This window comes from Etheostoma cragini, chromosome 8, assembly GCF_013103735.1.
Source record: "Etheostoma cragini isolate CJK2018 chromosome 8, CSU_Ecrag_1.0, whole genome shotgun sequence".
Taxonomy (NCBI): domain Eukaryota; kingdom Metazoa; phylum Chordata; class Actinopteri; order Perciformes; family Percidae; genus Etheostoma; species Etheostoma cragini.
In genome coordinates this window covers 8,740,287-8,764,918 of record NC_048414.1, presented here as the reverse complement: position 1 = coordinate 8,764,918, position 24,632 = coordinate 8,740,287, and the positions used below count along the sequence as shown (strand labels likewise).

At 39.0% G+C, this 24,632-nt stretch overlaps 1 protein-coding gene across 5 annotated transcripts in view; it reads left to right on the top strand.

Annotated features, from left to right (window-relative positions):
- pclob (piccolo presynaptic cytomatrix protein b) overlaps positions 1 to 21,244 on the top strand; it is a 49,151-nt gene extending 27,907 nt beyond the window's left edge. For 2 of the 5 annotated variants that reach the window (XM_034880363.1, XM_034880359.1), the window contains 21 exons: positions 210 to 1,260; positions 3,064 to 3,132; positions 3,461 to 3,487; positions 5,489 to 5,577; positions 5,696 to 5,771; positions 5,915 to 6,040; positions 8,295 to 8,403; positions 8,622 to 8,689; positions 8,786 to 9,027; positions 10,245 to 10,292; positions 10,385 to 10,515; positions 11,396 to 11,422; positions 11,867 to 11,960; positions 12,914 to 12,985; positions 13,366 to 13,663; positions 14,048 to 14,242; positions 16,404 to 16,545; positions 16,670 to 16,728; positions 17,423 to 17,560; positions 17,684 to 17,829; positions 18,069 to 21,244. In XM_034880363.1, coding sequence (XP_034736254.1) covers positions 210 to 1,260; positions 3,064 to 3,132; positions 3,461 to 3,487; positions 5,489 to 5,577; positions 5,696 to 5,771; positions 5,915 to 6,040; positions 8,295 to 8,403; positions 8,622 to 8,689; positions 8,786 to 9,027; positions 10,245 to 10,292; positions 10,385 to 10,515; positions 11,396 to 11,422; positions 11,867 to 11,960; positions 12,914 to 12,985; positions 13,366 to 13,663; positions 14,048 to 14,242; positions 16,404 to 16,545; positions 16,670 to 16,728; positions 17,423 to 17,560; positions 17,684 to 17,829; positions 18,069 to 18,212 — 3,351 coding nt within the window. In that variant the 3' untranslated portion in view covers positions 18,213 to 21,244. The remainder of the gene's footprint in view (positions 1 to 209; positions 1,261 to 3,063; positions 3,133 to 3,460; positions 3,488 to 5,488; positions 5,578 to 5,695; positions 5,772 to 5,914; positions 6,041 to 8,294; positions 8,404 to 8,621; positions 8,690 to 8,785; positions 9,028 to 10,244; positions 10,293 to 10,384; positions 10,516 to 11,395; positions 11,423 to 11,866; positions 11,961 to 12,913; positions 12,986 to 13,365; positions 13,664 to 14,047; positions 14,243 to 16,403; positions 16,546 to 16,669; positions 16,729 to 17,422; positions 17,561 to 17,683; positions 17,830 to 18,068) is intronic. The other 3 variants (XM_034880361.1, XM_034880362.1, XM_034880364.1) reach the window with 3 other exon arrangements.
- The last annotated feature ends 3,388 nt before the right edge of the window (positions 21,245 to 24,632 follow it).

The window sequence follows — 24,632 nt, the reverse complement described above, 5'->3', positions numbered from 1 at the left end:
TATATATATATAGATATATATACACAACCAACAATTACCAACAAATGTAGAAACAATGGATCAGTCTGGTAATATCTGTGTATATTTCATTGATCACTTATTCCCAAGGAATGTCTAACACACATAAAATGCATTTGTTATGTAAGTAATTAATTAATTTTACCATTGAGAAAACACTAAATGTGTTACATTTTATTTTTCCCCTTTAGGTGGCAGATTTTTTAGGTTCATCTCGACTTCAGGGTTATGGTAAAGGAGACGATGACACTATGGAGGAGCCTTATGAGCTGAAGCTACTAAAGCAGCAGATCAAGCAGGAGTTTAGGCGAGGAACTGAAGGACTAGAACACTTAACAGGCCTAGGCCTGCCCCAGTATCTCCCCAGTGATGGCAGTTTTCGCCACTTCCCTAAAGGAGAGAAATATAGCATTGGCAGGCTCACCCTTGAAAAACAGGCTGCAAAGCAGCTCCCAGCGGCTGTGCTTTACCAGAAACAGATGAAGAACAAAAAGGCCATAATAGACCCTAAAGCCATTACAAAATGTTCTCCAATTCAAGAGAGTAGGGACCTGGAGCCTAACTTTGGAAGCTACATGGGATCTGGGGCCTCTTCTGTGACCAATCTGGCTGCTACAGCTAGGTTGCTACAGGATGAGATTACATTTGGACTAAGAAAGAACTTGTCTGAGCAACAAAAATATTTGGGCTCCTCCATGGGGGCCAATTTAGCTGGTTCTCTTAATCTTGGCCAGTCCCTTGGACTTGGATCCAATATCAGGGCCATAACCCATGATGATGGCACGTACCCAAGTGGCACCCGTTCCAGACCCTCATCACGCCCCTCCTCCCGCCCATCTTCTGTCTATGGCTTGGATCTATCTATCAAACGGGACCTATCCAGCTCCTCGCTTGGACTTAAAACAGAAGGAGAGGTCCTGGATGCAGCATTTGCCCCTGGTGTGGCCAGAGCAAAGCCCACCAGTTTACCTATCAGCCAAAGTAGGGGACGTATCCCCATTGTGGCTCAGAACTCTGAGGAGGAGAGCCCTCTGAGCCCAGTGGGCCAGCCCATGGGTATGGCTAGAGCCTCAGCTGGACCTCTCCCTCCCATCTCTGCTGACTCCAGGGACCAATTTGGGTCCAGCCATTCACTGCCAGAGGCACAGCAACATATGAGGGAGGAATCTCGGACGCGAGGCTATGATCGAGACATCGCATTCATCATGGATGACTTGCAAGGCGCCATGTCTGACAGCGAAGGTAAATGGAGCCTGAGACTGTTGCAACAACTAGACTGTGTGGACTTGCTTTTCATGCATGCTAATGCTGAGTGATCATACTGAGTTTGTGGATTATCTGATCTTTTACTAATCAGCAGTGCTCCAGACAGTTGTTGTTTGTTGTGTGTTACTATATATCCCTCTGTCAAGGTTAATCAGGTGTGCATGCTGTTTCTTTTCTTTTGCATATCTTTCTCACTCATACATACTCACTCTTGGCTTGAATGTACGTATGTCACTAATCAGTTCTATCCATGTTTTTTCTGTGATTTCATTAGCATGCTTTGGCTTTTTTTTACATTGGCTTTACCTCTTCACAGTGAAATAATCCTTACTTCTACTTCAGTGGTAACACAGATGGTATGCACAACATCTATGGGCTTGAATTTATTTAAACATGTTGTCCACAATGTAGCTGCCTTATTGTTAGTGAGAGTCCAACACTTATTTATTATTGTTAATACTAAGCAATACATACTTGACAGTCGCCCTGAACTAAATATTACTCAGTGAATGCATGGCATATATAAATAAATAGTTGTTGAGGATTCACTCCTGTATAAATATGTATGTTAAGAATGTGTTTTGTGGCACAAAAAGGATAACATGAGTGGTTATTCAGAAACTTACTGATAGGACAAGAGTATTTTTTAATCTTTAGATGTGATTTACCACAACACATTTTAGTACAAGTTACTTACATGATTAGGCGTTATATTATGAAAAACTGCTAAAAGGTCTAATCGTTCATTCATTCCTAAATAACAAAAACTGTTCAAATAGAACAATGTAATGTTTAAACATTTTCTCACGCGTGAAGTGCCTCATAAACCTAAATCCATATATACATATATTGGTTAATGACATTTGGAGTGTCTGAGATGCTGTATAGACCATGTGGAAGCTGCTGCAGAAACCTGTAGTAAAGGACTTTTACATAAAGGTGTGACAAGGAGCTTCCAGGGAGTCTTCTTCCCAGCTCTCCCCCACCAAACTGCAGAGCGAAATAGTGTCGTGTGAAAAGTAGGTCATCGCCTCAGAAACGTACATTTACTTGTCTTAGACACCCTTTCAGCTATTTTGAAAAACAACTAGCAGCAGTAGGTTTGAAGGAATACTGCTGCATCATTGTGTCTAGATATACTCAAGTGCTCTGCAAGTGCAGTTGAGGCATCTTCTGTGGCAACTTCTTGCAAGTCAGTGACCATTTAAGAGTAATTAAGAACCACCATGCAGCTATGTGGTACAAATTACATTTAGCACCATATTAGTGTGTCTCAAATGTCTTGCATGTGACTGTTTGTCTTTGTTGTCAATATGTCTTTAATTTTCTATCTGCATCTGATTTTGCATCCTTGCATGTTGTGCAATATATGTTTTCCATTTCCATTTTAATAAACTGAATGTTTTCTGCTTGTTGGTTGTTGCCGTGGAGGTCTCATTGCAATGTGAGATGTCCAGGTTCTCTAGTGATTGACAGAAAATATTGTACTTTGTCCATTTTCATAAGTGGGAGATTGGCAGTGTTCATTTAGGCTAGGCAAATCCATTTCTGTAGATGTCAATATACCACTTGAAAAAATATATGTAAGATTTGATTTGATACATATATCCAAATTAATTATCAGAGACATATAACAATGCATCACAGTAACAAAAATGTTTAGCAACATTCACTTAGTTTCTGAACAATTTGCGAAAGATCACTATGGTTAAATTCTTGATAAAAAGGTGATATTTGTCCTGACCCCTCGTTAAAGTGTCCCATCTGCCTTGATTACAGCACTAAATGAGTCCATGCTGGCTTTGAACAGAGATGATGCCAGAATCTTTCATGAAAGTATCAGACACGGTAGAGTATCTTACAGTACTAGTTTAAACCCTTACTTTCATGGTACTGCTATAAGATTAATCTCACATTATTTGATAGATTACGTTTTGCCCTAAAATGTGTTTTATTTTTTGTTTTTTAAAGTGCTACTGCTTAAAATTTTAACCGTCTGACAGGCTAGTAATGTCAGAATTGCTGTAATTTCAAGCATGCATCTTCTATTCACTACTGATTTTAGTGCATGTGCTAAAGTATACTCACAATATAAAGCACAGTTCCTGTAGTTTGTTAGATTACTGAACATGTGTTGAACGTGTTTCTGAAAAAAACATACAACTTTGTACCCTAGCTGGAGGCCCAAACTGGAATATAGAAGGTGAGACAGCATCCCAGTTCCATGTAGTTACATAGAGACTGTATGCCTCCATGCCGCACATCATAGTCCTGAATGATCCACTTCTCTGGTTTTGTTGACACACCAGACTCATTCTGGAATGACCCACATCTCAATGGTATGCAATACATGCCATTTAGCAGGTCTCTAGTCGTAGTTGAACCCCATCTTAATGGCACTAGATATATGTTATGTGTTTTGTACTGAAATGACTTCAGTTATAAATCTTTTTGGATTGAAATCATAGTGCTTCTGTAAGCATATCAGACCCATTAGTAGTATTCATGTCATACACTTTTGCATCTTGCCTTTATTGTGTGATCATGCTAAGCTTTGCCACAAAAGAAAAATGAAATTGCTGCTGCAGTGCATATTTTATCCACTTTTATTTATTTGTATTTAATTTTTTTACAAATTCCACATTGTTCAAATAGCAAATACACCTGTGCCCATCTTTGCACCCATGGGCAAGCTGGTTATACAGGGAGGTGTGTTCAGGTGGATTCTTGGATTATTGAGGCAGCGGGAAGTGATTGCGCCATTGACCAACAAAAACCTGGTCTAAAGTTAGTAACGCAGCATTTCATTTTTATTTTAACAGCGCATTAGTCAAATGTGCCTCGGCTTAAGCACAGTGTGTACACACTATGCTTTTTACACACACAGGAAAGTGCAGCAGTACACAAACATGCAAAAGATTACAAATAAAAATATTATGGTGCAAATCTGCTATCATAATAGCATTGGGCCAAGGTACAAACGAGCCTGGCTTCTAAACGGAATGGGAGATGTCACTCTGATTGGTTTGTTGCATGTTATGCCCAAAACACACGATGAATTAATGTAGACCCTAAGTACAACCAATTTGAACCTTGCGCCTGGTGCACAGACACTATTTTTCGCCGTCAAACTAGCATAAGTGGATTTGGACAAGCCTTAAACCCACTTGCGTCATGCGTTTCACACCATGCACTTCACGCCATGTGCTTAGATCATTATAATAGAGCCCTGAGTGTGTCTAGTCATCAGGTAATTTCTCTTCATCGTTATGAATGCATCTCCTTGGTGGAATTAGAATTAGATACATTTGGCTCACCTGTGCACATTCTATCCTTAGTGGCAATTAGTTGCATCAAACACCAATTGATGACTCACGTTTCTAATGTAGACCATTCTCCACCAATCTGCCTTGTTAACATGGTTTTAGATGGTTTTTGAGCTTTGCAATAATGATGCTAAATGTAACACAAGACATCCAATGTCTTTTAGATGTTACATTGCTTTAAAGATGTTAGATGTCTGTATGATGAGCTTTGGAGGGTTTCACAGCACACATCATAAATATATTAAAATAGTACAGTACCACTTCACAGTTGGTGGTTTTGTATTGTGTACTATAAGCTACAGTGTAAGGTAAGGACTTACTGCATATTTATTTCACCCTTCATTCCTCAAATTGCACAGCACAAAGACTTGTTTTGACAATTATGACTATAAAAACAGTTTGATATTATTATGATTATTATTATTGGAATAAAAACACAATAGGACAACTCAAACCCACAGTGTCTTGTCAAACTTTCCAAAGGTTTCTTTCAGTGCAAGCAGCTTTACAAATGTTGACAGAAGGGAGCCCTCACACTGAGACGGGGAGCACTGCACAGTATGAGAAGAGTGCCAACCTTGAAATCTATTCATCCTTCTTGTAGTGCGTGCAGTGATCATTGGATCTCACAGTTGGCATGGATAGTGTGGACCAGAGTTTATATTTCTGTGCTTTCATCTATCCAGTCAGTGAAGATCAGAGATTTTACTGTAATCGTACTAAGGGGGGTGGATGTGTGACAAAGCTCAATTGCAAGATTGAACACTGCCCAAGTAGTCCTGTCCATACAAGGAGAGGTTTATCAAGCTATGGGGATACTGTAGGCGTGTGTGTGTGTGTGTGTACATGGCTGTTAACCCCTACATCTCCCTCTCTAGCCTACCACCTCAGGAGAGAGGACACAGATTGGTTTGATAAGCCAAGAGAAGGGCATCCACAGAGCGGAAAAATGTCAGACAGGAGACAGGTGAGATCCAAGCCAACAACATTCAACTTCACACTATGTTGTTCCCTTACCTAAATGTTGTGTCAATCACTGAACCTGAAACCTATTTTCTTGATGCTGTAAATGCTCTCTCTCTCAGATGAAACTGGTCCCTTATGCCTTTCCTCACACTTGCATCAAGCTGAAAAGAGACCCGAAGGACACCAGTGTTTCAGGTACGAGGCAAACACAGAACACAGAGACATGCTGTAATGTCTGTTCATATCTTTCACATGCCATACTACGATTAAGCACATAATCATTTTCCATCACTTTTCTATCACGTTTATAAGGATTTGCATGTTTATTTGTCCCCCAGGGAATGGACTTGGGATCCGTGTGGTAGGTGGGAAGGAGATTCCAGGGAGCCGAGGAGAGATTGGAGCCTACATTGCCAAAGTTATCCCTGGTGGTGTGGCAGAACAAACAGGAAAGGTTGTAGAGGGTAAGAAGAGAATGAGAAAAGGAGGTTGTATATATTATTGTTTATCAGCCCCAGCTTGCTTTTTTCAGCTTATTTTCATTGTCATTATTATTTCTTAATCAAGAAATATAACATTCACTTTTTGAAACGGAAAAATGGAAGATACAAAGCTAAGTTTGGAATAGTAAGAAAAATGCTACATATTTCCATCATTCCACAAGAGAACATGATGTTCAAATTAGGAGCTGTATTCATTTGACTTTGCTGTGCAAGAAATATCCTTTCTGAGGCCTGAGAGATTAATGATTTAAATGCAAATCTTTAAACTGTTATTATTTTCATGGCAGCGTATATGCCTTCAGTAAAAGTCTCTGCCTGAATCAGTGAATTCCAGATGGAGATGGAAGAGGCTGGTGTAGCCTTCTGTGTTGTGGTCTGTCATGTCTCATTCCCCGACACATCACATTCAAACAGAAAAAGCCTGTCAACTCACCCTCCATTGCACTGGGCTGCATTAGTCATTAGGCTATATTTAGCATCATCATAGACACACAAATACAGAAAGTCAGGCATAGACAAACACACATACAGTACACAATCATTATTTTTAACCCTTGTGTTGTCTTCCCGTCAAAATTGAAAATCATCTTTTGTCGGGGCTTTTTTATCAATGTTTTTAACTTTTTTTGTTTTTGTCCCATTTTCCAACACTTTTGATGCTTTTTTTTCCCGATGTTTGCCACTTAACACTTACTTATTCTCTTTAGTTTTACAGTTAGTTTTACAGTTATGTTTGGAATTTATGTTCAATGAACCTCATTTATAGGAAAATAAACCTAATGTTTGAGTTACAAAAACTGAAATTAGGAATTATTTAGACTAAAATTAAAGGAATGTATTTTGATGGATAATCACAAACTTGAATATGTAAACTTTTACTCAATATTTATTATATTCTTTCTATTATCTTGCTTATTTCAAAAGCAGTTCAATTTTTTTTTCAAATGCTATAAAATCGAATAAGACACCCCAAAATTAATGAAAGTAGAGATTTGTACTTGCCAAAGAGCGTTGTTTGGAATCAATCATGTTATTTTGGGTAATTACAATTGGGTAGTTAAAAAGAACATTGATATAGGAAAACGGGTCAGTTTGACCTGAGGACAACATGTGGGTTAAGAATGTTCAGAAATCCCCACTTGATTTCTACATACAGTATATTTGTTCAAATTTTCAAATAATCAATCTTCTTATATTTATTATTTGGATATAGGGGAGCCTGAATATCAGTGCAAATTCCCACAGTTTGATGATATGGTTAAACACAATCGGTCCTTGTTTCTCTCTTTAAATATAACTCCACCAAAAGAAATGCCATGGCTTTTGCTATTGCACAAGGGAGTGGGTAAAGGATGAACATCATGTAATTCTTCTTGGTCTGATGTGTTATATTCATATTTTTGGTTTGGACTTATTATGATAGAAAAGGTTAGACTGGATTCCCTTTTCATGGAATTATTAGTTTTAATAAAGACATAAGAATAGTGGTCAGGCCGGCGTATTTACTTTCTAGCGCATGCTGAATTGTAACTATGCAAATTTGATGTTTATGAGAATGGCAGCGGAACATGCCTTCAGGTGCAAAGAGAAATAAAGTGGGGGAGGATACAGTGAATTATATATAGAGAGAGCAGAGGGTATAATCTAAATGAGCAATGGCTCCTGCAGTACAATATGTAGATATTAATTCAAGCCTTTATCGTCACAGCAGCTGGTGAGTTGTTTCGTAAGCAGAAGTCTAATCTGAAGACCAGGTTTCAGTTGTGTAAGTGAGTCCTCATACAGCTCTAGCAAGTTTGCTGTGCACTGATTTTTGGAAAATATATAATTAGTATATAGATTTTCTATTTCAGGTGTGTTGTTTTGTCTCACATGTTCAACTTCTTACATGCAATTTTTTGCAATTCTTTGTGGTGTGCAAAACTCTAGTTTCCTGTTGCTGTGCTGTGTGTAATGCTATAATAATGTAATGTCAAAGTCAACACAAAAAACAAATTGATAATAAAATTATAAAAGTTTCCCATTGGGTATACTACAAATTAAAGCATTACTTCTGTTGTGTTAAAATGTAGGCTGCACTATTTAGACTGAATCATCTTTCATTTTAAACAGTGATGGGGTGAAATGAGATTGCCATCAGGCTATAACATATTGTGTGGGAATTGGTAATACCCTTTTGACTCTGAAATGCCTGCCTGCCTTTATCACATCACAGGAATGCAGGTGTTGGAGTGGAATGAAATCCCTCTGACGAGAAAGACTTACGAAGAAGTGCAGTGCATCATGGGACAGCCGTGTGCAGAGGCGGAGCTCTGTGTGAGACTGTGAGTCACATCTGCCATGATGTACCCCTCTGTCCCCTTGAAACTCCAACATGTTTAGTCGCAATGTTTTATCTCTGCATATATGTACACCTTCTCTCCTCCCTAATTTACCTTCCTGCCATTCCACACCCCTTCATCTGACAAGTATCACTCTATGATTACTGCTAAGATACACTGGTTTATATCCCATTATAAATTTCCTGTATGGATCCAAACAGCGACCTTAATATGCTGTCTGACCCTGAGCACCCACAAGCCCTGGAGCACCATGTCCAGCTTAAGGCTGGTATGTACAAGCATTTGTCTATATGTTTGCATGCATGCATGCATCTGTGTACCTATTTCACATTACAAGGTGAGTTACTATGTGCATTTGTCTCAGTGGGTGGGCAGCGTTCCCCTGGAGTGGATCCTAAGCAGTTGGCTGCAGAACTGCAGAAAGTGTCCCAGCAGCTGACTCCTGGTGTGGCTGGAGGGGGGCTTGGGCCTGGGAGTTTGGGGGTCCTCTCTGCACTGGAGCGCTCTGCCCTCCTCCACTCGGGTCCTGGATCAGCTGCTTCCAGTGGTGTACCAAGCCCCGGCCAGCCTGCATCTCCCGCCATAAACAAGAAACAACGACAAAAGGTTGTGGATTTGACCTGTTAGCGTGCTTTCGACTGCCTCATCTCAAACATACTCTTCTATCGTGAAGAGTTTAAATTTGTATGTGAGGATGAGGAGGCATATAGATATTGAACAACTGGCTTTTATGTCAGAGGTTGATACATAAATCTAGTCTGTACGAATTACAGTATGGATCTTTTAGGTGGAAGTCTGTGGAACCTTGTGTGATCTGTCATGCATCATCCATCTCTATTACATCGCACATACCTGTACATTACATCACAAATGGGAGGTTGCACGTGAAGGTCAAATGGTGTGACTGTGTTCATCAGAGAGTGACAGGCCAATGATAATGGAAGAAAATAGTGTGGTACAGTGCATAACCCTGGCTACGGGTGTTCCTTACACATGAAATAGGCAATTTGCATACATAAGTGCTTAATTATAAGCAATGTGCTGGATTATTGAAAGGCATTTAACACTGATAGAAGAAAGAAGCTATATTATATATTAACAAATGGGGATGAATACCTAGCATGGAATATGAAACAAACAGTAGAAATGTATTTGTACGTTGAAAATTGTCTAAACTGAAACCAGACCATTAATGTCTAAGTAGCTCAAATAATTGATTAACCTTCTCAAACTTCACTAGAGGACTTTCCAGTCAATTACTGTTCACAGCTCAAATCTCTCTTGAGGCGCATAGATCTGGTGTGAAATCTTTACTCGACATCTCAACATTTCGAGGACAACCGATTTATCTGATATAAGATGACAATATGTATTTCAACAGTGTAGTCAGAGCACCATTTACTGCAAGCATAGTTTCTCAAGTTTCAAAGGTTTATTGTCATAAGCACAGCAAGGAAACATGTGTTCCTGCCATAGACTGTATTAACGGTCTATGGTTCCTGCACAATGAAATTCTTCCTTTGCTGTCCACCGAATGCCAAGGAATCTAAAACTTACAATTTATACTACAGAAATACAAATTAAAACAATTTGAATAAGCTGCATATGAAAAAATGAAATAATAATAATAATAAAAATAACAGTGCAAATGTTAAATGTGAACAGTTGAGTCTGAACAGTCTGAAACAGTCTGCTGTTTAGGAGTCTGACAGATAGATGGATGCATAGTGTCTGAAGTCTAGTGTGTACTTTTCTTTGTGGGTCAGTTCATGAAACATTCAATTTAAATCCATTGTATGCTCTTCTCCATATTTTTTTTCTAGCCAATAGAGGTAAATAGGATACCTCACCCCATCACTGGAGAAATTCAGGTACAAAAACACTTACAGAAGTACTAGAGATCTTCTTTCAGCTGTAGTTTGGTCGATCTCACACGGCTTTCCCTCCACTCTTTTTCCATTAGCTCCAGATCAACTACGACAGGAACCTGGGAAACCTGATCGTCCACGTCCTGCAGGCTAGAAACCTGGCCCCGAGGGACAACGACGGCTACTCTGACCCTTTTGTCAAAGTCTACCTCTTACCTGGGAGAGGGTGAGCTCTGACTGTGTTTAAGTGATGGATGTCTGGTCTGTGTCTGCCTTTCTGCTTCTGTGTCTGTCTTGTTTTCTCTCCCCCTATTTCTTTCTGACTTTATATTGTATGTCCTGTACAAAATTGGCTAACTACCCGAGATTGTAGGAGAGAATGAGACTGGACATGATGATATGAGGCAGTCATTTGTAGTGTAATTTCAATTTGATTTAATCTCTATGAATCAATGGATGGGTGTTTTAGACTTTTTACAAAGCTTGGAGAGGTTATATGTAATATGTTCAACTAGCTGCTCATAGACAGCATACATGTGTGAAAACACACAGGAATTTCTGGCTTACTCTGCCCACTTTTGACAGAATTGAGAATTTTAGCTTCCTAGTCCAGGGCTTCCTCTTCTTCCCTGATCTACCATATTCCCAAGAGCCTGTGGATAGCAAAAGAAAGGATCGATATATCCTTTATCTGATGCTCTGTAACAGTATCAGTTTGGAGATAATGACCCCATCAGACCTGTTTATGTGATTATGAGCCCTCTCTACCACACTCTATAGGTTAGACATTAAAGCTCTATAGCAAAGCACTTTGGTTCCTCTGCTGTTTAACAGACAATAGCAGTAGAGTGCACAGTCATGGTATGACCACAGCAGTTCAAAATAGTGAATTAGCCAGTTGTTATCATTTTGATGTTTTTGAACTTGTCACATACATTGATTGGGCACTAAAACAGTGAACACCCTACAGAGAATACTGATTGCCTCAGCTCTCTATCCTTTACTGGCTTTTTGTTGAGCTCTCTGAGCTTCTCTGACTGTTTTTGTGTTTTTGCTTTTCTTGTTTGTGATATCTGCCCTCCTCTTCCTCTTCTGGACTCCCTCAGCCAAGTCATGGTTGTCCAGAATGCAAGGTAGTGTGGTGCTGATCTTTGCTTTTTGTTGGTGTTATGTTTTTCTTTCCGTGAATTATGTCTCCAAAGTGTTTTTCCATCCTTTTGTTGTGGCCTCTGTTGTTTGTCCAATTATCTGCTCTATTTCATGGTGTTTAAGAACACTCCTGTCATTGCTTTTTCTCTCCGTGCCTCTCACTTTAGATCTCCCCAGCTTCTTTCGCTGAAGTCATTGTGATTTTGTAAAAGCATCTTTGCCAAAACAGACAATTTAAAGAACATTTACATTTGAATTTGTATATTATGTCTCCAAAACAGGAGATTGACTATTTCACAAGCATCTATTTAGTCCACATGCATTGAGCATATCACAGTGTGGTGAATGTTTGCCATTGGGTCAGGCAGGGAAGATACATTTTCATTTATTACTGACAACCAATCGTTCTGAATATCATGACTTATCAGTGCTGATAACAAGAGAAGGACCAAGTATGCCCAGAAGACCATGAACCCAGAATGGAACCAGACTGTCATCTACAAAAACATTCATCTTGAGCAGGTACTGTGCAAAGTGACATTAACATTCACACACAAACACACACACACACACACACACACACACATAAACACACACAAACACACACAAACACACACACACAGAAACACACACACACACACACACACACAGAAAAACACACACACTTACACACATACACATGCACACTTTAACCTGTATGTGCTGTAGGCCACTTTGGATGAAGTGCGTGTCTTATACTCTTATTAGGATTCCATCCTCAGCCCTGTCCCCAGGGCTGTTCTTCGTATCCCTCTGCAACCTCTTATCAGCACTCCCAAGACTCAAGTTAACAACCATCATTTCCAACACAGTCTCAACACCAACAACTTACGTGTCATTTTGAAAAAAAGATTGATATCAACTTGATAATCATGTGCCTGTATGCTTGTCTGTTACTCTGCAAGTGTTACTGTGTATATGGGAACATGTGTTGTTGGTGACAGAGACACCACCCAGACTGTAATTACAACAGTGAGATGAGTGCAGATCCGCTAGCTTTAGTGGTCTGAGAAAAGAGGCCTTCGTTGTCTCCTCTCGGGCTTCCTTATGTTAATCACAGCCTCAGAAATGCTGCTGCATTGATTCTTCGCCCACTCACCCTTTGAGATAGGTTTCCAACTCCTCCTACACATTCCCATATCCATATACACATTCACAAGTTTATGCACACATGCAGGTTCATGTATTGGAATCAACCACATGTAATGTGAATCCTTGCTTCCTTGCTTATTACAGTAAATGACCCGGCTATTAAAGGTTTGCATTATTTCATGCACTGCACATAGAGCGTGCCTGTTTTATTTTGCGCTTCCTCCACCAACACACAAACACAGGCACACTCACACATCCACATTTCTCTTCCTCACACATGCATATGCACAAATCCCTTATCATAATCTGTGCCCCCTCTCTTCTTCTTCACTCTTTCTATCCAGTTAAAGAAAAAGACGCTGGAGGTGACAGTTTGGGACTATGACAGGTCCTCCTCCAATGACTTCCTAGGAGAAGTGAGTGCTTTGGAATCGGAATAAAAATGTCTGAAAATGTCAAATGCATTTCGTGTTTACATCACACAAAAGGATTCTGCAGTTTTTTTCGAAGGACAAATCAAATTTTCTTAAAACCACTTTAAAATACTAGAATTACCCCCTCCTTTTACAAACTCCCAAGTCAAGCTTTGCTTCTTGCCTGTACATTCATCATTCAATTCTTTAGCAAAAGAGACTGTTTGCACACACTGTCCTGTTATCTACCTTCATACAAATTCCTCTCTGTGTATCAGTGAGGTTTTCTCTACCTGTTTCACCTGAGTGTTGGGCTTTGTTTTACAGTGTTGTTTTTTCCTTCTCTCAATGTTACTGCTTTGTGTATGTTGATTTTGTCTCAGGTGTTGATTGACTTGTCGAACACGGCCCAGCTCGACAACACTCCTCGATGGCTACCGCTGAAAGAGCAGAGTGAGAGCATTGAGCACAGCAAAGCACACCATGCTGCTCAAGGCCCACCGGGGTCTGGTGCAGGTCAGGGTTATGGTCAGGGACACAGCCTAGGCCATATGTCAGGCTCTGGGATGGGGCCTGGGCATGGTATGGAACAGGGTCATGGACCGGATGGGAGTCATGATTCACCCAAAACCTCTGTAATCAAGAGCAGAAGCCATGGAATCTTCCCTGATCCAGCCAAAGGTAAAATAATCCCCAATAAGTACTTGTTTTTAAGCTGGGAACTACTCATACACATACTCATTTCTATGAATCCGTTTAAATGACACATCATGACACTGATTAGCCTTGGCAGGTCTCCGTTTGCAACAAAAAACAAAAATTTCATAAAACTGGTCCCTCAGTTGTCATAGAAATAGAAGCCGTTAACACGAAAAAACAAAAAGGCTAATCATTTCTTGACAGCTGTTCTCACATATCATGTGCTTGTCAATTGCCGCAGTAGATGGCACAATAAAGACCGTTGGGGAGGAGATACAAATAAATACTGTTAACAGTGTGGAATCATCTACAGTACATCATCTCAACCCACTAGCATTCATAACCTTCCATTTCTTCGTCCTACAGACATGCAGATGATGCCTTTGGAAAAGTCACACAGCAGCCCAGGCAGCTCCAAGTCTTCCTCTGATGGTCAACTGCGCTCCCATGGGCCCTCCCGAAGCCAAAGCAAGAGCAGTGTCACTCAGGCCCACCTTGAGGATGCCGGGATAGCAATTGCTGCTGCCGAGGCTGCCGTGCAACAGTCCCGCCTGCAACCAAGTAAATCCTGTCCCTACCCATGATTCACTTCCTGTGACATGCTTCCTTTTTCCTGCGCATGCAAGCTTTGTTGAGAACGTTTGATGAAAACCTGAACCGCTGTGCGTTCACCTCTTTAACATTTTACCTTTGCCTTCTGCACTCCTTGTCTTACTTTGTTTTTCTTATCAATAATTTCATTTTCATTTTTAACTCCTCCAAGTTAGATCAATCTTACTAATACAGTCACAAAAATCCAAGACAGAAGAAAAAAGACAAAACAACTGAGATATGTCAAAACCTAAACTTGCTATAAAAAAAACATTATATTCAGTCTTTAAATCTGAAATTAAATATGTATAAATGTGACACATTCAGTACAGTAAATATCACAAATAAAGTATTTGACATGTCCCATCTGTTAAACATTTTGCTGCCTGTTTCGATATCTTTAGTAGGACATAAAGTTATTATATTACTGAGTTATTACACTAACACAGCAGAGGAGTTTAACAATTTATAACGCAACTAATGAACAATATATATTTAATTACCTCCAAAATAAGCCCCAGACCCCTCTGTTTTTTTCATGAATTGTGCATGTGCCAATCCCAAGCACATGGTTTCTACAGAACACAAGTGTGGAGATATTCAACCCCGGCATAGAAACCAAACTGGGATGGCAGTACCCCATGTCTTGTACCATATTAACACAATTTAAACAATAACTATTCATGTTTATGCATAATCTTTAGTGTGATGTCCTCAAAATGAAGAACTTTGTTGTCATAGCTTTCTAAGAGAAGTTAGCCCAGTGTCAGAACTATTTACTGAGCATGCAGTTGCAGCTTCCCTGGTTACTGTTCCCTGGCCACTGAGGACTTTGTGATGCTGCAGTCTCTCTCTGTGTGCATGTGAACCCTTAGATAAGTCACAAAACACACACATGCACACACACACACACACAAACACACACACAGACACACAGACACATATTGGTATGGCACACAGGCTCCCCCTCCCTACCCAATCCTCTCCCAAACCTGCCGCCTAAAACAAATGGGACTCAAATCTGAGACTGAACCAGTCAAACCAGGAAACACAGACACACCAAGAGGTTCAAATGTCAACAGGAGGCTCACTCACCGGCCAATGAGAGTAAAGCGGTCAGCTAACCATGAGAGGAACAGAGGTGTCAAGGGAAGGTGAGGCAACATAGGAAATATGCTAAATATTATTAATCGTGACTTAACCATAATGTAATAACACTAAAAACTAATTTAAAAAAAAGATGGGAAAGAAGCCATATAACTAAATCTGTAAATAATTGAAGTAGCAAAACATCTCCTTTCATGTAAGTCTGTAAATGTCTTAATGTGCATGCGCGTGTCTTTCTTTGTTTATTTTGTCATTGATATAATTGTGTTGTCATGGCTATAGAAATTGCTTGTCCAACTAATTTTGCCACAGATTATTAGTTATTGTGTTACTCTAAAGCAAATGGACGCAGTGGACATTGAGATCAAGAAGGCAAAGAATGTCTCCACCCTTAGTCTAGACAGAAACACTTCCCACACTCTTTAAACTAATCACGCTATTTCATACTGTATATGATAACTCAACAGCAGCCAGGACCCGAGAGAAAATAATGAAGATTATGAATGAATCATTCATATTTCCTCAACCTATATTCACTTTGATTTATTTTTAGTGAAGGGATTTGCTGTAATCTTGACGCGTTTACCGAGGTGATTGTCACTGCACTGCTAAAGGACAAGCTGTCATCTATGTTGATCTGTCCCACCCCTGATTTGCTGTTATGCGATGCTCAGTCAAAGTTTTGCGTCACTGTCAGTGAGTGATAGCTGGGGGTGCAAAGTGTTTCTGTTGGACATGCATGCATGAAGACATTCTTTGTCCGTTTCTGTGTACAAATAATTGAGATAGACAGACAGACAAACAGACACAGACAGATAGATAGATAGATAGATAGATAGATAGATAGATAGATAGATAGATAGATAGATAGATAGACGGATAGATAGATAGATAGATAGATAGATAGATAGATAGATAGATAGATAGATAGATAGATAGATAGATAGATAGATAGATAGATAGATAGATAGATAGATGGATAGTTAGATTTCCTCACCATCATGTTTGTTCTTGCCACACTCAGGACCAGGACACCGACTGGGAGATGTCTCAGGGTCAGTGGTGCTGTCTGCCCCTAGTCTTGTGGGAGACGCCTATGGAGGTCTGGATGGGGAAGAGGGGGCGGGGACTGGAGTAGACAGTGCCATATTTCAAGTGCCACGCATGTAAGACCATTTGTATCTCATTCTAAGCACATCCAGTAATGCTCAAGGCTGACAGTAATGCCTAAAAATTTATTTTCCATTCCATAGATCTGATGATGCCCATATGTTTGTTTTCTTCTCACAGTGGTAAGACTATTCCTAACGGCACCGACAAAAACCAACTAGGGACCCCAGAAAATGAAGGCAAGTTTTTGTTGTTATTTGGTTGTAGGTCTCCACCTGCTGGACACTTTGTACAACAACAGAAAACATTTATTTACTATGACCCTGTTTTAACCACCTGTAAACTGTGTTTTCATAATGACTCTATTTTGTTGTGGAGTCAAAGGATCAGTAAAGTGGGTATTGTGAAGAATCATTATTTACCCAGCCTAATGACTTAATGCATGGCTTGGGATAGTGAAAGAGAAGTGGATGTCACCCTATCCTACCAGCTATCATAACTATATCTACGTTTCATGTAGCTCAGGTGTCAGGGTGCCAATCTTCCATCTCTAGTTACAGTTTGCAACCAAAAGCCCAAGGTCACAGGCTGCAGCTGGCAGCTTTTACACAGATGAGGGTCAAAAAGTAATTTCCATGGTGCCTAACCCCTCATTTAAATTTTCCTATCTTACTAAAATCCCTTACACTTAATCATCAATAGAGGTACATAATAGACATGGTCTAAAAAACCTGTGAAACAGGAAATATGTTCCCTGACCTGCTTTTGTTCTGCTATGAGTCCAGTTTTAGCAATGCATATTTGTTAAATATTTGAAATTTTCTCTGCAACTGTAGGAATCTGCCTGCAGGTACTTAACCAAGAGCTCACTCAGGGTATACAGACAAGTAGAAATCTCCATTACCCGCATCTCTTTTCATTCTTATTTTTTAGGCGGTAAAACACAAGTAATGGGGGAGATCAAGGTGGCTCTCAAGAAAGAGGTGAAGACGGAAGGCGACCAACTGGTCTTGGAGATCCTTCAATGCAGAAATATCACTTATAAATTCAAAAGCCCTGACCACCTGCCAGGTTTGGAATTAGTGTGTGTCTGTGCACATGCATGAGTGCAAGTATATGGCTGTGTTTTGAGAAAAATTAAACAGTTTGCAGCTTCACTAATCCATATTCATGATGCATCTAATTTGTCTTTAGACCTTTACGTTAAGTTATACGTGGTAAATGTAGCCACTCAGAAGAGGATCATCAAGAAAAAGACCAGAGTTTGTCGACATGACAGAGAGCCCTCTTTCAATGAGACCTTCAGATTCCCCCTCAACTCAACTGGACACTCCATACAGGTACAACAGGCCACCAAATATGACAGTTGCAGACCTTCAGATATGGATCTGGTTGTGTCTAACTCTCAAGCATGTGTCACCCAATGGTGCTTGCATCATTCATGCTGAATAACGTGCTTTACCTTTTCACTTTTTAAGAAAGAATGACAAATATAAGCTGACAAAGCACAAACCCTAACAATTTAATAACAACAGAGTCAGCCATGATAAATCTTTTTCTCTCTCTCATGTGTTTCCAGCTTTTCTTGGTGTCCAACGGAGGCAAGTTCATGAAGAAGACCCTGATAGGGGAAGCCTACATCTGGCTAGACAAGGTAGACATGAGGAAGAGAGTGGTCAGCTGGCACAAATTGTTCGTCAGCTCCACTCAGACCAACCCCTGAGCACCGTCCAGATAGAAGAAAGGTGAAGACAGAATGTACTAGTTCAGAGATGATTAAGAGCAAAAAATGTGGAATAAAAAAAGATACATTTAATTCACTTCCTCGTTTCAGAAGTTTTAAGAAGGAGGAAATTATGTACTAATACCATTAAAACTTTATCAGTCTAACACTGCCAGCCCACATGTCCACCTCATATCAAGTGTTTGCTGGCTGTGCTTAATTGTGGGATGCAAACATGCAAATACCACAGCAGGCGCTGAAACATGCAGCAATATGGCTTTTAGTGCAGGGTTGTCTTTCTTACCTTAGTTCCACTCCATGATCCACATGAGACTTTGTTGTTTCGGTGTTGTGCAACTAAACAAACATATCTTTCAGAAGGAAAGATGAAGAAAAAATGGAACTTGATCCTTAACTGAAATAGCATTGTGTTTTCATTGTTGAAATGCCCAAGTTATGGTTGCAATGTGTGTGAAAATCAGTGGTCTTGAAATGCTTAATGATGAAGGAATGCGTAATGTTCTTTTGTACGATAGTCTTTTAGTTTCATGTAAAAAGAGGAAAAAAAAGTAGTCAGACTGATGACTTTTGCTATGGGATGAAGACAAATTGTACAGCACTACAGATTGTAGATATCACACATGCAGATTACAGAGAAACCACATTGTACAGTGTGATGTTTATATAATATACAAAGATATCAGATGCAGACTATATCTAAGTACAATATTATGTATAAGAGTTGTTCTCTTGTCACCAGATTATTTATAACAAAATACAGACATATGCTCTCTGTTTAAGGTTGTGGGTGACGCACTGACAATCCAGTAGACTACTTCATCTATGGTGTAGGCAATAGCCTAATAGCCGTTTTGTGAATGTGGACCTCTGATCACACTGATGCACCATTAGATATTTAACAGGGCTGTGAATACACATTTTAAAGGTCAAAGTCAACATCCAGTGATCCATGCTATTGTGTAAGGTAGGTCAGAATTACAACAAAATGAACAGAATTTTGATCCAAAACACTTGTTGTATGGAAAGTTACAAGCCAACTGTAGAGGATGACAAGAGTTTATCACATCTGTGTCATAAGTACGACAATTTACTTTAAGGCTGTGGTAGTTCAGAGCTCAGAGTAGGTCAGAGTATGCTAATATTTCTTTCTGTGTAGCTCATCATGTAATTACACTGTTGGAATGAACATGTAATTTACACAAGTTGTGTCAAAACCATCTGTGGATCTGCATCTGTCATCGCTTCAGTATGACAGCTTTGCTTTCTGTGTATTAGTAAAGCCCCCTGGTCTGAGTTTTACCTAAAAACAATTTCAAAATGAAAAAAAACAATGTTCTTACCAGTCAAATGTCAAGGTTTCTCTGTGTGTCCGGCCGTGTTGTAAAACTCACTACGCTGTTTTTATGTCTGTGACTCCCGCAACACGGTAAACCAGCCTCTTTCACTGCCTGTGACCAAAACACTTACTCAGGCCCACTGGAGTTCAATTAGATGGGGGCCAAGTCTCAGTACTAATTTGGAGCAGGTGACCCATGTATTCATCTTGTCATCATGTTATCCCTCCATATCTATAGAAAGAAAAAGAAAAAAACACTGACGCATGACCTTCAGAACTACTGTCGGTGTATTTAGGCATATCACAGGGCTGATGCAATTTTTTAAAGAATTAAATTAGAAACAACAAAGACACTTAGAACACGATGTCACTTAAATCATATTGCAAAGGATGACAAAAAATATATATATAATAAAGAAGGGATTGTGCTTAATTTTGGAGATGTTTAATTTGCTGTGCCAACCTTACTTTTTTTATTCCAGACCCATTGGTTCTTAATTCTATGCAACAAAAATGTGTTTGAATGTATTTTTTTTTTTTTAACTTAATGTTATATCTGTGAAGATATGGTCTAAATGTGTAAAAACAAGTTCTTCAATTTGTACATCTTTAAAAGAAAATATTAAATACATTGATTGTTTTTACTGATTTTAATATAAATTGATGTTAACAGCTGTTAACTTCCACATGGAGGGTGTTTACTTATTACATTGTTTATTTTCTTTTAACTGTCATGACATGCAAGATTACGTGTTTTGTGTTTCTGCACTGAAATGAGCTGAATCATGGTGTATGTGGTGGCAGAAGATATTTTGGTGTGCATTTTGTATCTATGTGGCAAAAGAAAAACATACAAACACGTTGGGGTTCCTAAACACAATGCACAACCGGGGGAGAAAAGACCCTCACAGTACATCATGCTCATAGTCTATTTAACAGTCTGTGTACAACGTACAGTAAATGAGACATAGTCCCTCAATGCTCAGTCATGACCCCTCGTGTTTCATTAGACCTTCCTAAAGCTAATTACTGTTTGTTCCGATCTGCTGTTGCCTGTATTTGTGAAACCATCCATTTAATGTTGTTCTGAGGGGTGTGGATGTGACTCTAGTCCTTTGACATGTGTACATAAAGTGTTTATTTTCTACAAAGATTGAATGTTTATATCGTCCAAAGTCTGAGCATGTGAGTGTCGAAAAAAAGTCACAAAAGACTTATAATTGTACAGCAATGTGTGTCTATAGTTGTATAAGGGGAGTTGACTGTGTAATAAAACATGTGCTGTCAACCAATGACTGCTTGTGCAACCACGTCCTGTAAACGACTGAAACAACGCAAAGGGAGAAAAAATCTATTCAACTTCAATAGTTGTCTGAGACTTTGTGTTTTGGATGTTGCATGTTTTGTTGATGGTTTGTCAGTATATTTTGCCTACAGATTATGTTTAAAAAGAGAAATAATATGTATAGATTTATCCGTATGCTGACTGTAAAGAAATATGCTTGTAAAATTGTCTTGTTTTTCACTCAGTGTAAAAACAAAGAATCTAATGTTATGGTTTTAAGGTTGTACACAGGATGTGTAGAGATATTATGCAAATTGTGCTGTAAAAGATCAGCTGTTTCCCCTGAGTCTAAAGAATAAAAGAATAAATATTAAGAAGAGCTATATTACACACGCAGAGTTGGGCTTGGTTTTTTTGAAGAATGTTAACTCATTTTTTGGTTCCTAAATCTCAACCATACTGCTTTTTTAATGATAATAGAGTGACACCACTAGATGGTGACAAAGTGATGCACATTGTGTGTTTTATCATAAAAGGTACATTTGCAGGAAAAAAACAACAACTCTTCTACAACTCTATTTTTTGGATTAGTTTAATCACCATTTATTTATTAGACCTTCTCAAGGGCAAGTGCATTTACACCACAAATGTATAACTACAGCAGCAAAACCACAGTATAAAAATACTCTGTTACTATTTTGCATTTTACATGTTACTTTAGCAAAAGTAAAAAAGTACCAAAAGTGAAAGTACTCAGTATGCAGAATGCCCCAAAATAATATAGGCCTACTATATTATAATTACTGATGCATCAATGTGTTACCAATGTGTGGTAAAAGTTCATTCTAACAACTTTATATACTGCCTTGCTCCACTACATTAATGTACTGGAGTAAAAAGAACTATTCCCTCCAAATTTGATGGAAATGGGACTTCTAAAACTCCCTGATTTGAAGACCGCAATGACTGGTTGTGCTCCCTCACAATTAAAATTTCAGAGAAAAACTCTGGAGCTAGACCATTTAAAGACTTGAAAACAAACCATAAAATCTTAAAATCTATCCTAAAACACACCGGGAGCCAATGCAGGGTGCAGAGAATGGGAGTGATATGTGCACGTTTAGATGTATTTGTTAATGAGCGAGCAGCAACATTTTGCCCAAGTTGAAGGCGTGAGATGGAGGTCTGATTCAGACCAACATAGAGAGTGTTACAGACGTTCAACCTGGAACTAATAAAAGCATGAATGGCCTTTTCTAGGTTGTGGTTAACTTTAGCCAGCAGTCAAAGCTGGAAAAAGCTCATTCTAACAACATTACTGATCTGCTTGTCAAATTTCACGCTGCAATCAAGTTTTGGACAGCTGACGTTGGAGGCAAAAAACACCATATGGCTAGTTCTACTCAGAAAAATAGGGTCAGTTTCAGCAAATATGACAGAAAGTTAGTTTTATAAGTCTTACCTACTGCATCTTTAATTAAGAAGAGTTTTGAGTGCAGGACATTTACTTGTAACTGCATGTTTTACACTGTGGGATTATTATTTTCAAGTAAAGGATCTGATGCTTTCTTCCTCCCCGGATTTAAGATAGTTAGTGTTTCCTTGTTTTAACCCAATTTATTAGTCAACAACAATTTACTAAGCAAGGAGGATTTTAAGGGTCAAGCAAAGCAGGCAAATCTGTCATGGTTGGATTTTTTAATTTTTTAAATTCTGATTGTGATGATCATGGTATGACAAATGAAGAATTGATACATTTTAACCCTTGTGTGGTGTACATATTTTTTACACAGCCAATGTTCCGGGGTCTGGTGGACCCAACACATTATTATGCTTTCAAATGATTACAGCCATAACAATTTATGTAAAGAATACCTAATATATGTTTTCTATAGCTCAATGATATATATATCCTTTTTGGTTCATATATGCCATTCCCCCTTGTGAGGTCGAGTTTATGATAATTTTCGTTTTTTGTGAGAAAACAAGGAAATTCAATTATAAAAGAGTAAAGAAGAAAACATTTTAAACAAGATTTTTGATCAGTATTGGTGTTAATTTCTTAGAACTTAATCAGAACTTGTGAAAGTTCAATTTTGTAACTTTGTGTGAGAATAGCAGGTGCAGGAATACAACACATTTTCATAGCACCTCCATTCAAATACAATTAAAGACACCTGGAATCTGAACCCCATGCTTTTCTGATATCAAATGTTGGACATCTTTCAATGGGCTTCATTATTACATAAAGCATGACGTTTTTTATGTAAAGGCAAACAATAAATTAAAATTAAATAACAGCTTTATAATAATAATGTCTAGATTTGATTCTTTAAGACTAATCTGTATTTACTGATTCATAGAGAGAGAGAGAACATAACGATTAAAACGATTACCTTCCAGGTTACAGTCATAGTGCGACAAGTTTAAATCATCATTCTTTAACAGAAACTGATTCTTGTAATTATGAGGAATTACCTGCAGATGGCAGTATCCTCTATCAAATAATCCCAACCTTTATTGTACAGCATAACTGAAACGTACCAGTGTTTTATTTTTAACATCAATATCGTAACTGGATATTTCAAATTCATATTTACAGGTGGTTCTCACTTCTGAAGTCAGGATTAGCCCATTTGGCTAAAATTTATTTTTTTATTATGTGAAAATTATTTTTGGGCCTATTAATATGATTTACTGAAGAAAAAAAAATAGTTTATATTATATGGGAATTCCCAGTTTGTGTGGAGTGACAAATGTAAGATAGGGCAGACCTAGGGTATTAGTCTTATAAGCACAGGCATTTCTAACACCTCTTCAGTGTGAGATTTTTTCCCAATTGATTAAAAAAAAGCATTGAATGGGGATGTCTGTAGAGGAGGCCTATATTCTCTGCACACTGCTCTTTGCTATTATGTTCCTCCTTCTCACTATTCACTTACTTTATTCCATGCATCTGTTCCTGGGCTGGGGGAAATGAGTGTGAGGAAGGTGTACCGAGAGTGAATGTGGATGTGACAGTGAGTGAAGGGATGAGAATAGTGGAGAAAGTGAGCGTGGAAGAGCAACAGTGCAGTACAGTGAGAGCAGGGGGAGAGGTGCGGATGGGAGAAACAAAGAGTGGAATGGGGGAAAAGAAGAAGGGGAGTGAGAAGACACAAGAGATGGTGTGGTTGCCAAGCAACGATTGATAACCAAATCCCAAAGCATCTTGCTTGTGCTGCCCTGCCCTACCTCCAGGCCTGAATTACTTACTTACTTACACACACACACACACACACACACACACACACTACGCATTCAATCAAAGTGTTGATTCTCTTAATTCCAAATCATGACAGAAACTGTGATTTTATATTCTACAGTGGTGCAGAAGCTTGTATACATTCTATAATTTATACATTCTTGTTTGATGTGCAGCATATGGCTTCAAATTCAATCTTCTAAAACAGGTATGATTGATGGCACTGAGATTTATTGGGCTCTTACTGTACTTTGCACATAAGATTTGACACTATGTGTGAAATCAATAGATCTGTCACACTAGCACAGATTCACATGTGTGACAGTTTCTCTGCTCGCTGCCACTCATGCCACCAGGATGACTGATAGCGACTGGCGAAGATTGTGCTGTTAAAGCCTGTACATTTTTTCATCCCTTCAGGTTGTAGTAATTGAAAGGTTGTAGGGCATTAGAGCCAAACCTGCATCTGTATTCAGTGTGCGTGCCCGTGCCTGTGTGTGTGTGCGTGTGTGTGTGTGTGTGTGGGGGGGGGGG